We start from the raw sequence: 16,933 nt of genomic DNA, 5'->3' as shown, positions 1-16,933 counted from the left end.
CTGGCGGCCATTTACTTTGCCCAGATACCCATCACATTAGCAATAAGCAATAGCAAATACATTTCTATACCACTTATCAGTGAACTTATGCAATAGCAATAGCAAGTGCATTTCTATAACTCTAATCAGTGTGCTTATGCAATATCAATATCTATGTCAATAGTAAGTGCATTTCTATAACTCTTATCAGTTCACTGAAGCACTCCCTAAGCAGTTTATAATGAGTAAGCTAATGGCCTCCAACAACCTGGGTACTCATATTAGCAGCCTCAGAAGGATGCCAGGCAGTGTCGACCCTAAGCCCCTGGCTGGTATGGAACTCACAACCTTGTGGTTTGTGAGTGAGTGGCTGCATAACGGCATTTGACCACTGTGCAAGCAGGGCTCTTCCACCCTTCCACATTGTGTTGACTTTCACATTTCCCACCGTTGGAGACGTACTTGGGGTGCTCCAGGTTGGTCCGTGAGGTTGGGGGCGGCAGCTTCCCCTTTGCAGCGCCCGTCTCGTCCTTGTCAATGCTGATCCATTCTGCAATGGAGGGGCAAAATGGGAGACAAAGATGGTCAGTGGTCACAGCTGGGGGGGTCACCATGGCCACCATGGGCGGATGGGACAGAACCAGTGGCATTGTGTCTCCCGGTCTGGACAGGGTCAGCCTACAGATGCCACCTTCCTGCCACTAATACCTACCACTACTTATTCTTACCACTAATTCCTATCCTACAACTATTAATTCTTCTTCTTACTACTACTACTACTTATCTACGTCCTTTTATACTGCTACTAATTCTTCCTCTTACTACTACTTACCACCTTTTATCTACTATCTTAGACTACTGTTAATTCTTACTGCTGCTACTACTACTGCTTACTATAGCAATAGCATTTTCAATTTTATACTGTGTCATATAGAACTCAGCATTCTCTGAGTTTACAATTCACACTCTGTAAGTCAATTGCCCCCCAAAATGGCAATTTTACCCACCTACAAAAGGATGGAAGGCAGAGTCAACCCTGAGCCACTAGCTGGAATTGAACTCACAACCTTGTGGCTGCAGTAGTTGGCATTTAACCACTACTACTTATCTATTTCCTATTATACTATAGTCATCCCTCCTTATCCACTGATTTTTTATGCATGGATTCAACCATTCATGGCTTGAAAATATTCAAAAAAAGGTATAAATTCCAAAAATCTATTTTTATAAGGGACACCATTTTGCTCTGCCATTATATTTAATGGGACTTGAGCATCCATGGATTTTGTTATCCACAGATGGAGGATCTTGGAAGCAAACCCCAGCGGAGAACATCCATGAATAATCAACTCCACAAAAGCCAAAGCCACAAATGTAGAGGGACAAGCGTATTGCCTTGTCCTGCTGTTCTGCTAATGCTTACTATCTCTTCTTGTCCTCATGGGTATTACTTCTTCCTAGTACAATTCTCTATTCTTCCTCTTCCTCATCCTCCTCTAAGCCAGGGGCTTAGAATTTACTTAGGTAGTATTGAGTTTTCCCCATCCGCTCCGTTTGGTCTCCTGGATCCCATTTCTTCTCAAGATCTTTCCCTCTATTCAGTAAAGCATCCCTTGGCTGCAGACTCAGGGGGTGGCAGAGCATCTCTCCTTTCATGCCAAAAAATGACCACTGCCCTTCCTTCCTTCCTTCCTTCCTTCCTTCCTTCCTTCCTTCCTCACCGTAGAGCCTCTCGCGGGTCCCCATCCGCTCCGCCGGCACCCGGACCTTCATGGACCCGCGGATGTTGCCCGTCTCCTCGCCACGGTGGGAGAGGTAAGTCAGGAACTGCTGGGCCGTGCTCCCAATCATGGATTTGAGGGCAATGACGCACTCCCCTGGAAACGGGTTGGGGGGGCAAAGAAGGGCATTGTGAGGATGGGCAGGTGGCAATAGGATGTCAGGACTGCCCCTCTGGCAAAGCTGAGCAACCCATTGCTAGCAATAGCAATAGCAAGTACATTTCTATATCACTTCTCAGTGCACTTAAGCACTCCCTAAGCGGTTTACAAAGTGTAAGCCAATTGCCCCTAACAAGCTGGGGACTCATTTTAGCCACCTACGGAGGAAGGATGCCAGGCTGAGTATGTTGGAAGGTATCATCACAGAGCTGGAAGAAACCACAAGGGCCACCCAGTCCAATTCCCAATAGCCGGGAGGGTGGCCCACTGACTGCAATGGTTTCTTTTTTTCCAGGAAACCCAGAGAGGACTGGCACCCAATGCTCCACAGACTGGCACTGGACAACACTTCGAGGAGCACTAAGCTACATGAGTTTGAAACCTAGAATCCAAAACTGAAGATGCATTTAAGAGATAAAACAATGATTGAGAAGAATGATAGCTGGGAGCCACTAATGGGATATTGTCAAGATAGATGTTCATAGACGAAGAAAGTTTGGAAATATCAATTATTTGAAAAATAATATTTTATATAAGCTGAAAACAGTGATATGATTAAAATACTGCAAATAGAAATATGCACAGTGTAATAACTACATGACAGAAATAGTTTGATGGTTGTTTATCAGAGGTGAAAGAAATGAGAAAATTGATAATCGAGAGAGAAGAACTTCCAAGGTTGAGAAGCAGAAGAGCAAAAAGGAGGGAATAAGGAGGAAAAGGTGGTAAGATGTAATGCATATGAAGATGTGATATGTTATTAAGTCATAAATATATGTTTGATGTAACTGGATGTGTAAAAGATAAAATGGAATAGGATAAATATGGATATATTTAAATATGTTAAAGATACTGTATACCCATGTATAAATCTAGAAATTTTAGTCGAAACACTGACCCCAAAAACCTATGTCGACTTATCCACAGGTCAACATAGGTACTATAATACTTATTTTAAAAAGGAGCCATACCCTGGTGAAAGGAAAGACCGTAATCTGGCCTGGAAGCATTGACCCCCCTCTATTATTTGATTCATACAGTTTTTAGTGTGGGCACAAACAGTTAATGTCTGCTGGAATTTTATACAATGCGCCCTTACTTTTGCAGGGGATCCGTTCCAGACTGGTTTTGAATGGGGCTCGTGCATAGAGTGGTGCGGCAGCGCATACGCGTCATGGGCACATGCCCCATTGTTGCCTATGGGACTTGCTGCCCCTTCTCCCTGCGTGGCTTTCAGCATATGCTGAAAGCCGTGTAAGACGTGGGTGCACTATATGTTCTTTGACATTGTCTTCCTTTGCATCATCCTTCACATCCTTTGTTACATGCCTCTACATTTTACCCTCAACTTCTATCAAAATCCATGATTTTGGTCCCAAAACTTGCCCTCGATTTATACATGAGGTCAACTTATAGTCAAGTATAGACAGTAAATTGTATATTAATAATAAAAAATTAATGTGAAAAAAAGAAAAGAAACCTAGAATCCTAGAGTCCTAGAGTTGGCAAGGCCTCATGGGCCATGGAGTCCAACTCCTTGCTCAGTGCAGGACCTCCACCTAAAGCATCCCCAGCTGACCAGACTCTTTGGGGAGATGTCCAGAGATGGAGACTCCAGCACCTCGCTGGGCAGTTGGTGCCATTGCTGATCTGCTCTGACCATAAAAAACCTCCTCCTAATGTTCAGTCAACATTACCCTCCTGTAACCTGAAACCATTAGCCCTGGCTCTCCCCTCTGGGGCAGCAGAGAAAACATGGGCCTCCTCATCTTTGAGGCGGCCATTGAGAAATTTAAAGAGTGCAGTCATGTCATCCCTCCATCTTTTCTTCACCGAGCTGAACATGCACAGCTTCTCATATCTTTTGCTCTCCAAACCTCTTATCATCCTTGTTGCCCTTCTCTGAACTTGTCTCTATCCTTCTTAAAATGAGATGCCCAGAGCTGAATGCAGCCAAGGCCTAATCAGGGCAGAACATAAGAGGACAATGACTTCCCATGACTTAGAAGCTATGCTTCTAATAATGCAAGCTGAAATAGCATTTGCCTTCTTTGACACACCACTGGCTAGCGTTCAATTTATGGTGGATGATAATCCTGCATCAAATAATCCAGTATCTGGGGCAATAATCCCACTTCAAATCCTTTTGATTTATGGGATGCAAAGGTGACACTTAAGAGAAAGCCCATTGCCATCTAACAAGACTGGCATCTCTGCGGGCGCCTGGGGATGACCAGTGCGGCGACCACTTGCCTGTTATGGACACAGCCCCCTAGAGCTTTTTGGCTTCTTACCGTAGGACTCATAGCCATCCATAGACTTGACGGTCAAGAGGATGTGCTGGTCTTGCAGGTACTCAATGTCAGAGAGGATGGGCTTGAGCTAGAAGCGGAGGAAGAATCACTATTATTATTATTTGCTTATATCCCACCTTGCTCCCAATATAGGGACTCAAGGCAGCAGCAGAGTGATGTCCTTCTCTTCCTCCTCTTTCACCTCCTCTTCCTCCCACAGGTTCTTGCAGTTCAGCTGACCGTCCAGTTCCTCCAGACGGACGCTGGGGGTTGTGCGGGGGAGAGGCTCTTACCGTGGGCAGCTGCCTGGATGACCACTGGACCTTCAAGAAGTTGATGTTGTCACTGCTCTGGGAGTCGTTCTCATAACTCTTTTTGAATTCTGGGGAATATTTTTAAAAAAGGGAAATAAATGGATGGGGAAAAAGTGGACCTAGGCTCCAGCTGCACTCCCTTCTGGCTGCATTTGCCCTTGCTTCCATGGTCAGCTGGCCGGTCATTCTGCACCACAAAGCGACCGTTGCTGGACACTGTGGCTCAAGAGGCCAGTCCTTCAAGCAAGGGAGGGCACAGCAAAGACCCTGCACCCCGCTTTTGCAGATCTTGAAGAACCTCACTATTCCTCCCCAGTTTTTTAAAATGGTGTGATTTTCAGGCCATCTCTGCCCACAAACCATGCAAAAAGCTATAGTTTTTTCTGGGTTTTTGGGGCTCCATGGCCATGATCTAGAAGAGTTTATTCCTGACGTTTTGCCAGCATCTGTGGCTTTGGCATCTTTAGAGAAAAGCTCTCCAGACAGTTGGAACACACAGAAAATATAACCCCATCCCAAGAAGCACCCCAATAATCCTATAGTTATCATAGGTTTATTTTTATTGACTTGCTATATTTTATTATTTAATAATAATAATAATATGTTTTATTTATATGCTGCTATTCCAAAGATCATAGCGGTGAACAGCAAGTAAGCTAATGAGCAAGTAAGCAAATTTGTCCCCATCAGTCTGGGTACTCATTTTAGCTCCCTCCTCGGAAGGATGCAAGCCTGAGTCGAGCTTGGGCCCTTTTGCTGGTCTTGAACTCGCAACCTTGTGGTTTTGAGTGAGTGGCTGCAGTACAGGCATTGAACCACTGCGCCACCAGGGCTCCTAATGTTAATATGTATTAATATGTATTGTGTTAAATTATTTTAGTAGAATGTATGCCTTGGCCAGGTTTATTTTATTTTATTCTTTTTTTAGCAGATTGTATGTGTACAGCGCTGTGTAAATATACAGCGCTCTATAAATAAAGCTTAATAATAAGGATACTAATACTACCCTCAAATGCCTCCTTTTCCCTCTGTCCTCTGGGACAGATGGCCATCCAGCCTCTGTTTAAAGACCTGGAGTGACATTATCTCATTTTTGTTGCCATTTTGAGAGGGGCTGCAGAGGAAAGGGGAGCCTTTTGGGCTTCTTGAAAGGGGTTTACAGCCTACAGAAGAGACGGGGTGCAATTGCCTCCCACCTGCCGGCAGTGGCCCGCCCCATTGTAAGGATGCGCAAGTGATGGGAGGAAGCATCTTTCGCACACATACCTTCCAGGCAAGTGGAGTAGAACTCAATGAAGAACTTGGTCCTGCTGGCCGTCTTCACAATGGCCTCCACGCTCTCGAACTCGATGTAGGCCTGGTCAGAAGACTTGGAGAGACCTGGAAGGAGGCAAGGACGGGGGTCAGCGAGGGGCTGGGAGGGGTCAGCAGGAGCCCCCATCCTTGCCCCCCATGCCTCCCATCGGAGTAGCCCTAGCTTCCATAGCAAAAGGGTGCTTCTGACTTTTCCAGTATATGCAGGAAAGGCATCTAGCAGCCCCCTTTTAAGAACAACGGGTTTATTTCAGCCTGAACTTTTGGGATTTTAAGCCATTTCTTCGGATGCACTGATCTGCTGCTCCAGTCGGCCTCTACATCCGCAGATTCAATTGAAACATTTCAAAAGATATAAATTCCAAAAATTGATCTTGCAATTCCTTATAAGGGATGCTATTTTGCTACCATGCTGTATATAATGGGATGAGTATCCATGGATTTTGGTATCTACTGGGGGTCCTGGAACCAGACCTCAGCTGACACCAAGGGTCCGCTGTATTTTATTGTTGCTAGAATCTTGCTTTCTCAAACTCATTTTTTTAAAATGTTAAAATCTAAGATGATGCTGACTTTCTATGCTTCTCAAAGAGCCAAGAGGTAAGCATTTTGCTGGGGGAGAGCTTAGGAAAGTCACTTGTATAATAATAATAATAATAATAATAATAATAATAGTAATAATAATTTTTATTTTTCTATTTCCCGCTTCTCCCTGGGGATTGAGGTGGGATCACATCAATGTCATAAATACAAGATACACGACAGTTTAAAACAGCAAATTTAAAACAGCGTTATATAACAACCTTACATAATAAATACAATATCAACATCAATATCAATATCAACAGTGCCAGTCAGCCTGGGTGTCGCAGTATGGGAAGCAGCGCATCTGGGGCATCTGTTTTTCCATATTAGAGCTTTTGGTGTCGTTATGTGCCTTCAAATCGTTTCCGATTCATGGCAACCCTAAGGAGAAGGGTTTTCTTGGCAAGATTTTAGCCTTATTTATTTCAATCTGCTTATTTAGATGCATTGGTCAAGTAATACTTTATTGCGGTCTTCCTTTCTTATATTAAAAAAAATAAAGAAATAGAATTTTCAAATCTAAGAGGATGTTGACTTAATTATTATTCACCCCAAAGAGTAAGTATTTTGCTGGGGATCGCTGGCAAAGCTTGGGGAAGTTGCCTTTTGGGGGGAGACTTTAACTCCCAGAACCCCCCAGTCAGGATTGTGGGTGTTGTAGTCCAAAAATGACCACTCCCAAGCTCCAGCTTCCGGGGAGTGAGAAGAAATAGAGGAAGGCCAACCAGCCAAAGCCAAAGGCACAATGGATTTGGCCCCTCTTGGACCAGCCCAGGCCAAGTCCGCATATCCTAGCGTCCAGTCAATCTGCTATCCAACACCACAGCCTCACCGGCCCTCCAGTACCTTTCTTGGAAACAAACTGGGACGTCACCCCGACTTCAAAGGCTGCAAAGACAGGCGAGTGGTCGCTGCTCACAATATCATCTGTGCAACCTGGTGAAGAAAAGGAAGAGCTCTCAGCGGACGATGGGACTCAGGATCCCGTCTGGACACCTAGCTTCCTTTCCAGCCACTTGGAATTGTTGGGGAGAGGGACAAAAGGACCACCTCTTGGACTGGGGGAGGTAGGAAGGAGTGCCATGCGGATTTCCAGCAATGTCAAGGGGCCAGATTAGATAGCCTTTGGAGATCCCTTCTGGACAGTCAAGGGTCGGTGGTCCTTGGGAGGCCCTTCCAATGCAGTGGGGGATTCCTGCCTGGTCAGGAGAGGGACTGGATGACCCTTAGGGTTCCCTTCCAACCCTGTGATTCCAGATTTACAGCTTTAGCAGGGGGTGGACTACATGGCTTTTGGGGTACCTATAGGAGACCCCACAAATCAGATGAAAGCAGTGTGATGTACATCATCCCCTTCCACTGGCCCATCCTATATGCCATAAATTCCTATTTCCCACCCCTGTCTGATTCTCTGGGGAAAGTCCTGAGCTGAGGAAAAGGGGCATCATCATCATCATCACCATGCCTCATTGCACAAAACTCACCGTAGGAGTTACTATTGATGTGTGTCTCTGGATACGACTTCCAGAGGATCCGATCGCACCACGAGGGGACATTTGTTCTCACCTGGGGGACATGGGCGACAAAGGGTAAGTGGTCAGGTTATGGGTCGGGAGCCATCTGCCATTGTATCCATACATCCCCATGGCCTTCCCGTTATTTCCAGCTGATTTCCAGCCTCAGAGGTGGCAGAAACTGGAACTCGGGGGGGCGGCCTGAGAAAGTGACCGGTCCTCAGTGAGGTGAAGGGGGTCTCGCAGGCCTCCCCCCGTGGGCTGGTGCTCCTCTGCCACCTGGTCTATCTCTGCTGCCCACCCTCTGGCACCAGTTGACCCCAAGGAAGTAGAAATGGTTTGACCAGTTGGTTCCTCTGAAATACAGCCTCCAGCACTGGGATTCCTTGGCAGTCTCCTATCCAAGGACAAACCAGGGCTGACCCTGCTAAGCTACCAAGATTATATGGGATCTGGTGCTTTTTTTTGGGGGGGGGGGTACCTTCAAGCTGTCTGTTGAATCATGTCAACCCCACTATGAATTACACAGGGTTTTTTAAAGCAAGGAATAGTCAGAAGTGATTTTGTCAATTCCTTCCCCTGAAATGATTCTATGATTCTACTTAATATTTGTTGGCAATCCCAGGATTTCAAGCATTGAGCCCTGGCAGTTCAAACTGTGTCAAACTGCATTATTTCTGCAGTGCAGATGCAGCCAAAGTCATTGCCTACCATCAAAGAGAGGCAGTCTGACCTCTCCAGGGAAGGAGTTGCAGAGCCACCACCAAGAAGGCAGCGCATAAACCACTTGCTGCTTGTGTCCATGGCCGCAGAGGGCATCCCCCAGGACATCCGTCCCCCCCCCCCCCCCGGTCATCCGTGTGCAACCTGCCCCCTTCCCCAGTGCCCCTTCCCAAGCCCCTCGCTTGACTCCGGGGCCCCTTACCCCGGTGGGCTTCTGCTTGTGCCAGACATAAGTGTCCCGAGAGCCCCTCTCATAGCGGTACGTCGGGGGGAAGGTGATCTCCTCCTCACCTGGGAAAAACAGGGGTGGGTGGGACAGAAAGACACAGTATGGGATGAGACCTTAGCTGGGGGGATGTCTCCATCCTCTCTGGTGGGGAGAAGGTAACCTTGCCCCCCTGCAAGAGTTTGGCCTTAAAAAGAGGGTGTTCAGTGGTTAGAATAATAGGATGCTAGAGTTGGAAGGGACCCAAAGGGGCCACCTAGTCCAACCCCCCTTCTGCCATACAGGAATACACAGAACCAGAGGGCTGGAAGGGACCAAGGGACAACCAATCCAATTCCTGTTCTGCCAGGCAGGAATACATGGAATCAGAGTTGGAAGAGACCCCCAAGGGCCATCCAGTCCTGCCATGCAGAAATACACCACCCAAGCCCTTCTCCCTGGGTCAGATGGCCACCCAGCCTGTGTTTAAAAACAGCCTCCGAAGAAGGAGACTCCCCACTGTCCAAGGGAGGGAAGCCTCCATTGTCTCTAGTGGGGAGAAGGCAGCCAAAGGCTTGAAGGAAGGAAGGAAGGAAGGAAAAAAGGAAGGAAGGAAGGAAGGAAGGAAAATCCCTTCCTGGATTGAAAGCTGTTGGTAAGTTGTTTATTTCTATAAACAGTATTTTTTGTTCATGGGCAGATAATCAAAGGTGATACGGTATTATGCTTAGTTAATGAAGAGAATGCCTTTGCAAATTGGGACTGAAGAAGAACTACAAAACGGTTGAATAATTCTGGATTTGCTGCCTCTGTGTGTTTTCTGGGTGGCATAGGAATCCTTCCACTTTGTATGCGGAGGACCTTTTGAAGAATCTTGAACAGCAATTTTTTACACTGTATTATCATATAACAACAAAAATAAAAATAAATAAATTCTGCAATGTGTATTTGTCATTGTTGTTATTGTTGTTGTGTGCTTTCAATTGTCTCTGACATGTGGCAACCCTATGGCAAACTTATCATGGGGTTTTCTTGGCCAGACTTGTTCAGAGGGGCTTTGCCTTTGCTTTCCCCTTTGAGGATGAGCGAGTGTGACTTATTGCCCAAGGGCACCCAGTGAGTTTCATGGCCGAGCGGGGATTCGATCCCTGGTCTCCCGGAGTCATAGGCGTTTATCAGATGGGGTCTCTGCAGCTCAGATCCGGGGCTTCTGCGGATTGGGCCATTCGCATTCATGTGACAACGAGAATGTATTTTCATACCTGGTTGCTGTTCCGTTGCCCTTCTGAACTGAGGGGGAATTGAATCGAAGGAAGTCACGTAATGCGGATTCAGGCAAAGAGGAGTGAGTGCAAATTGTACTTCCACACCGGTGCAGACCATGGGGGATTCAACAATTCGAATTGGGACCTTTGCACATGCTCAGTGGGGCCCTGAAGGCATCCTGAACCTTTGCACTTCTGGGGCTAAGAAGGGAGCCAGGCTCCACTTTCATGCGAATGCTAGCCTCACCTGAATGACAGCTCCCCCTTTTTTCTTCCTCCCTTCTAGTTTCCCTTCCCTGGTAGCCAAATTCAAAGGGTCCTCCGTGTCAGAGCCCCCATCCATTTCATCCACATCTACATCTATCCCAGTGGTCCCCAAACTGTGTCCTTTAAGATCCTGGACTTCAGCTCCCAGAAGCCTCAGCCATGTTGGCCAATAGCCTGGGATTCTGGGAGCTGAAGTCCAAAAGCCCTTAAAGAGCTATAGCTATATCTAGATATATCTACATCCATCCTCCTGTCATTCAGTTGCCTTCTCTTAGGTTGCATCCACACTGGGGAGATAATCCAGTTTAACTCCAGTTTAACTGTCCAGGCTCAGTGCTATGGAATTCTGGGAACTGCAGTGTCCAGAGACATTGAGCCTTCTCTGCCAGAGAGCTCTGGTGTGTGTGTGTGTGTGTGTGTGTGTGTATGTATATATGTGTGTTTGTGTGTGTGTGCATATATAAGATAGATGAGGAGATTGACAGGAGGATGGATGTACATGTGGATGAAATGGATGGGGGCTCTGACAGGGAGGATCCCTTTGCATTTGCTGCCAGGGATGTGTGTGTGTGTGTGAGGGAGAGAGAGAGGCAGGGAGGGAGAAAGCGCTGCTGACCAGGATGCCCTGCCGAAGTTGCAGCGGGGAAGAGGAGGGAAGCAGAGAGAGAGCTCCAATGGAGCCCCGGTTGCCCTGAAAGCGAAAAGAGCCACCGGAAGAAAATGGGGCAAATTGCAGCAGGGCATCATGGGAGATTTGTAACCTTGGGGTCTTGCGATGGTGTTCAGGAGCACAAGCAAATTGGGATTCCACACCAGACCAATTCGCAGTGAGATCAAACAGAGCCCTAATGCAAATTGCGTCAATCCACTTATTTAGCACACTCGCCAAAACGCGCCAAAATGAGGAGCCAGTAAGGATTCAATTCGCAAGTCCCGTGGAAGGGGCTCACATTTAAAGCTACCAGGTATGAAAATACATTCTCGTTATCATGAGAATGCGAATGGCCCAATCTGCAGAAGCCCGGATCTGAGCTGCAAAGATAATCCGCCTGATAAACGCCTTAGTCCAATGCCAAAACCACTATGCCACACTAGCTCTGCTAATATATATACATGCTTGTAATATACAAGATATAGCCGTGTTAGTCTGCAGAATCAGTATGTGGAGAGATCTTATAGCACCTTTGAAACTAACTGAAAGAAAGAAGGTGGCAGCATGAGCTTTCCTAGACTTCAGTCTCCTTCTTCAGATGCATTTGGTGGAGTGGAAGCCAAGCACAGACATATATATGCCACTGGTATGTGGGAATGTCAATTCAAACTATAAATCCTTTGTGCATGGAAATGAAGTTGCAGGTCCAGTTTTAATGAAGGCAGTTAGTACACAAAGGCATAGGAAACCGGTCTCTGCATAGTATAGTTGGCTGTTTTGCAAGTAATTTTCATTGCTCTTTGTGTTCTATCAGTGCTATTCTGTTGCTCTGTTACTTCGGATATTGCAACTAAGATGAGTGCTAGGTTTTTTATATTTAGTCAGAGCTGTTCAACAACGAAATACGCTGCTGCCTCAATGGAGCGTCATGGAGCCTCCTTTTTGGAGAGTTTTAAACAGAGGCTGGATGGCTATCTGTCACATAGAGGGCTTGGATTGTGAATTCCTGCCTGGCACAACTGGATGGCTTTTGGGGGTCTCTTCCAACTCTAGGACCCTATATATTCCTGCATGGCAGAAGGGGGTTGGACTATATGACCCTTAGTAGTCCCTTCCAACTTTAGGATCCTGTGTATTGCTGCATGGCAGAAGGGGGCTGGATTGCATAGCCTTTGGGGGTCCTGTGTCACACTGGCTTTCATTAAAAAAGGGGAGGCATGATGAGAGAGAACTACTCAATAAAGGCAAAAAAGTGGGACGTGGGCAGATGAATTCCTTCCCCATTGAGGGTTTTTAGAATTACAGGATCCTAGAGTTGGAAGAGACCCCAAGAAGACCCCCATCCAATCCAGCCCCATCCTGCCATGCAGGAACTCCCAGTCCAAGCATGGTGTCCCATATCATGGGGGTTTTGCTGCACTGCAGCTGGGCTTACTGAATCTCAGGAAGATCTTGTGCTTCTCCTTCTCCAGGTTGAGCTGGTCCACCTTCAAGAGGGGCTCAAACTCCTTCCGGTTGATGTAGTTGAGAATCTCCTGCAAGGAAAGGAAGAGGTCCAACAAAACGCAACGGTGGCCTGGATGGCAGCATGCAAAAAGTGGGGAGGAAAAAAAACCCTTTCTTCCCACAACACCATTCCCACAAAGACCTTTGCAGGGCCCAGAAAAACAGGGAACGACCAAATAAACTCAATGACATCTTAAATTGTTTAATCTGATTTTGCTTAAGACGCCACTCTGGGATCCCGCAATATGGAACAGGATATAAATATTTTAGTAAACAAAGCTGCTCTTTGCACATGCTCACAGACCACCACCTCATCAGTTATTCCCCACACAGGCCATATTGTTTAATTTGATTGTACTAGAGCACCACCCTGGGATCCTATAATATGGGATTGGACATAAATATTAATAAAGTGGCTCTTTGCAGATGCTCAGAGGCCATGGCCTTATCGGTTTCCCTCCTGACATGCCACTTTGCTACTCTGTCCCACCTACTCCTAAAAAACCGACTCCCCTCGAACTCACCCTAAAGACCCCCTCACCTGGACATCCATGTCGAGGCGATAATTGAGGTCCCCGAACCAGAAGAGATGCGTGAAGCGGAGGGAGATGTCGAAGGAGCTCAGCTGCTTGTCGCCCAGCGAGAGAAGGCGCAGGATGTCCAGGTAGTTCTGGTTCCTCCTGGATGGGAGACGGAGAGGAAGGAGAGTTATAGCATGAGACCCACAGGGTCCCCTCACCGCTCCTGCCTGAATGGGGATGGGGTCCCCTGAGGCCATCCATCTGGACCATCAACATCCATTGATCAGATTCTCCCTTGCAATGGGACTAAGTGTGAAAGGGATCTAGGAGTCCTATTAGACCACAAGTTGAACATGAGTCAACAGTGCAATGCGTCAGCTAAAAAGGCCAATGCGATTCTAGGCTATATCAATAGAAGTATAGTGTCTAGATCAAGGGAAGTAATAGTGCCACTCTATTCTGCTTTGTTCAGGACCCCCCTGGAATATTGTGTCCAGTTCTGGGCACCAAAAAGGATGTGGACAAGGTGAAACATGTCCAGAGGAGGGTGACTAAAATGGTGGAGGGTCTGGAAACCATGAACCCTATGGGGAATGGCTTAGGTAGCTGGGGATGTTTAGCCTGGAGAACAGAAGGTCAAGCCCTGTTTAAATACTTGAAGGGATGTCACACTGAGGAGGGAGCAAGCTTGTTTTCTGCTGCTCCAGAGACTAGGAATAGGAACAATGGATGCAAGGTACAGGAAAAGAGATTCCAGCTCGACATTAGGAAGAACTTCCTGACAGTAGGGGCTGTTTGACAGAGAACTGGACTGACTCACATCATGGTAGAGACTCCTTCTTTAGAGGTCTTTAAAGAGAGGCTGGATGGCCATTTGTCAGGGATGCTTTGATTGTGAGTTCCTGCATGGCAGAATGGGGTTGGACTGGGTGGCCCTTTTTGGGGTATCTTGCAACTCTAGAATTCTATTATTCTATGGGTATGTTTAGCCTGGAGAACAGAAGGTTAAAAGGACACATGATGGAGTAAGATTGCTTTCTGCAGCTCCAGAGAAGAGGACAATAACAATGGATGCAAACTACAGGAAAAGAAATTCCACCTAAAAATTAGGAGGAACATCTGGATAGTAAAAACTGTTCAACAGTGGAAGATGCTCCCTTAGAAAGTAGTGGAGTCTCCTTTGCTGGAGTCTTTAAGCAGAGGCTGAATGGCCATCTGTCAATGGGGATGCTTTGAATGAGAGTTCCTGCATAGCAGAAGGGGGGTTGGACTGGATCAGGGCCCTTGGGGTCTCTTCCAACTCTAGGATTCTATGATTCCAGATGGTCTGTGTGTTTACTTAGTTTCCTCCTTCCCCGCCAATTATGGTGCCAGAACTCACCGTCTGCTCCTCTTTTGCAACCACCTAGAAGCAAGTAGGCTAGATTATCCTTAACCTTCCCAAGCAGGTGGACAACTCTGGTTGGCACTTAATGCCTGAGGCTTAATGACCCTACTGTGGACAGTCCCTCGGTCTCTGGATTTGGCTCTGAAAACCCAGGTCCTGAAATGGCAGCCCTAGTTGTGCCATTGAACTCTCCGGTCCGCCCCACGAAAGGGACTCACCTGGCTGTCTTCTCGTTGCCGGAGGTGAGGTGGCAGTTGACAAACCCAAAGGACGTGCCGTTGAACATGAAGGAGACACCCACCGCCCCTTTGTTTCCTTGGGAGCAAAAGGGAGACGATGCACGTGGCATCATGGATCAGGGAGGTAAACATGAGCACCAGTGATAACATTCAGAGATAAGAATTCAGAGACGTCACCATGTTCGTCTGCAATAACTGCATGCAAAGGGACCTTGCAGCACCTTCGAGACTAACGGAGCAAAAGAAGTTCTAGCATGAGCTTTCACAGACTGGGTCTCCTTCCTCAGACGTATGGAGTGAACTGGTGCCCAGGAAGGACCTTCTGGGCCATTGGAGGAAGTAGACCTAGCTCCTGGGCACCTTTGGTCTTTCCTAGGCACCTGTTCATATTATGCATCTGAGGATGGAGACCAAGAAGATTATCACACTGTTCTTCAATAATGGGGATAGAAACAGGATTGGCTCTGTAATCCACGGATATAATGGGATATAATGAAACATGCTGTTACTGTATTTTATGGATACTTTTAGCGTAAGCCGCTTCAGTCATTTGGAGAAGTGGGATATAACTAAAAATGTGTTGTTTTTGCTGTTGTCGTCGTCATTGTCATCATCATCATCATCATCATCATCTTATTGCACCCCATTATGGTTAGGCAGTAGGAAGCCTGTAGTCAACCGGTGCTTCTGGCGATGCTTTTCATGAACAAGAAAATCCCACGGACAGCTGTCAATCGTGCGGTGAACCCCTTATTGAAGTATGTGCCATTGAGGAGGACAGGGAGGACAAAACCAACACAAACAGAAAACTAAGCCCATATGTTTTATAGCTGGAATGCCTGGAGTTGTTTGAGGATGAAATAGGGGAAAGGACTATTTCTCTGATAGATAACAGGTCAAAGAGAACTCTTTGTGGCTCTTCATGTCTTTCGGGGCCTGTTTTATTGCCCCAAATGCTGGCTAGATACCTGCATTGACCCAAAATTAGGCATTTTGCTGGGATGCCATGCTGGGACAGTGAGTCCAGAAAACAGTCCTGAGAAGAGAATTGATGGTGGTGCCCACCTGGGGCTTCAAAGCTGTATATTTTTCGTAACCAATGACTGAGAAAGGGGTGTCTATGTTTAATTCTGTTTATCCAATCAATGTATGTTTTGCAAGTTCTTTGTTTCAGGCCTATAAAAAGGCATGTCACCTATGCTCAGGGGCTTCAGACCTTTGGAGAAACCTTCCTCTGAAGCCAGCCGCCTAATAAACCGCTGGACTTTCATAGGCTCCCTGGCTTTGTCTTTCTGGAACATTTGCAATGCCATAAGCCATTCGGGGGTAATTCTAAGCCATTCGAGGGTAATTCAGAGAGAAGAGGGTTCAAACAGGTTTTGCTGCACCTTCCCGACTCCCAACAAAGGCAAGACAACTTTACTTACAAGGGCTGTATCCACACTGGAGAAATGACCCAGTTTGGCACTGCTTTAACTGCCTTGGCTCAAGGCTATGGCATTCTGGGAGTTGGAGTTTGTTGTGGGCCCAGAGCGGAGCGGTGCTTAAGGAAGGAAGGCCCCACAACAATCTCCAACTCCCAGAATGCCATAGCCTTGAGCCAGGGCAGTTAAAGCGGTACCCAACCGAGTTATTTATCCAGTGTGGATGCAGCCTTAAATCTTGGATAGCCAATGAGTAAGTGGAACAGTAGTGTGATAAAATGCATTATCAATTTGCAATTGCATGGTAATGTGAAAAGCATCACTGCTGTTTCCGATGTTTAAAAACCTGCAAAGCTTCATGGGATAATCTCCTTAGCCTACAAAAGCTCATGCTGCATCTTCTGCTCTGATAACAAGGGGGGTCCCCATTGCATGCTTCCTTCCCCACTAACCCTATTGCAGGAGCGGTCAACTGTGGATGGCCAAGGGTCCACATCATCCCCCCAAAGCCCTTAAGAGGGTTACACAATCCAAATGTACCTTCACCAATAAATACACCTTGACTCTCCCTTCTCCAAAATGTTTGGGACCTGAAGTGTTTTGGATATTTATTTTTTTTCCAGATTCTGGCATTTTTGCAAATATGAAATGAAATATCTTGGAGATGGGACCCAAGCCTACGTACTAAATTCATTTATATTGCATATACTCTTCATAGCCATAGAATCCAAGAATCTTAGAGATGGAAGAGACCCCAAGAAGGGCCATCCGATCCAACCCCCTTCTGCCATGCAGGAACTCTTC

At 46.6% G+C, this 16,933-nt stretch overlaps 1 protein-coding gene across 2 annotated transcripts in view; it reads right to left on the bottom strand.

The window, feature by feature from the left end:
- The window catches only part of INPPL1 (inositol polyphosphate phosphatase like 1), a 75,978-nt gene that overhangs the window by 10,851 nt on the left and 48,194 nt on the right, over positions 1 to 16,933 (bottom strand). Inside the window, exons 14-24 of one of the 2 annotated variants that reach the window (XM_089513214.1) lie at positions 14,685 to 14,781; positions 13,100 to 13,238; positions 12,488 to 12,587; positions 8,866 to 8,954; positions 7,911 to 7,992; positions 7,273 to 7,362; positions 5,794 to 5,907; positions 4,507 to 4,595; positions 4,214 to 4,301; positions 1,701 to 1,856; positions 442 to 529 (exon numbers count right to left, since the gene is read on the bottom strand). In XM_089513214.1, the coding sequence (XP_089369340.1) occupies positions 442 to 529; positions 1,701 to 1,856; positions 4,214 to 4,301; positions 4,507 to 4,595; positions 5,794 to 5,907; positions 7,273 to 7,362; positions 7,911 to 7,992; positions 8,866 to 8,954; positions 12,488 to 12,587; positions 13,100 to 13,238; positions 14,685 to 14,781 (1,132 nt within the window). The remainder of the gene's footprint in view (positions 1 to 441; positions 530 to 1,700; positions 1,857 to 4,213; positions 4,302 to 4,506; positions 4,596 to 5,793; positions 5,908 to 7,272; positions 7,363 to 7,910; positions 7,993 to 8,865; positions 8,955 to 12,487; positions 12,588 to 13,099; positions 13,239 to 14,684; positions 14,782 to 16,933) is intronic. The other variant, XM_089513215.1, reaches the window with a different exon arrangement.

This window comes from Sceloporus occidentalis, unplaced genomic scaffold (assembly GCF_023333645.1).
Source record: "Sceloporus occidentalis isolate IW3139 unplaced genomic scaffold, rSceOcc1.0.p SCAF_2, whole genome shotgun sequence".
NCBI lineage: Eukaryota > Metazoa > Chordata > Lepidosauria > Squamata > Phrynosomatidae > Sceloporus > Sceloporus occidentalis.
This window is presented reverse-complemented; position numbering and strand designations above follow the sequence as displayed.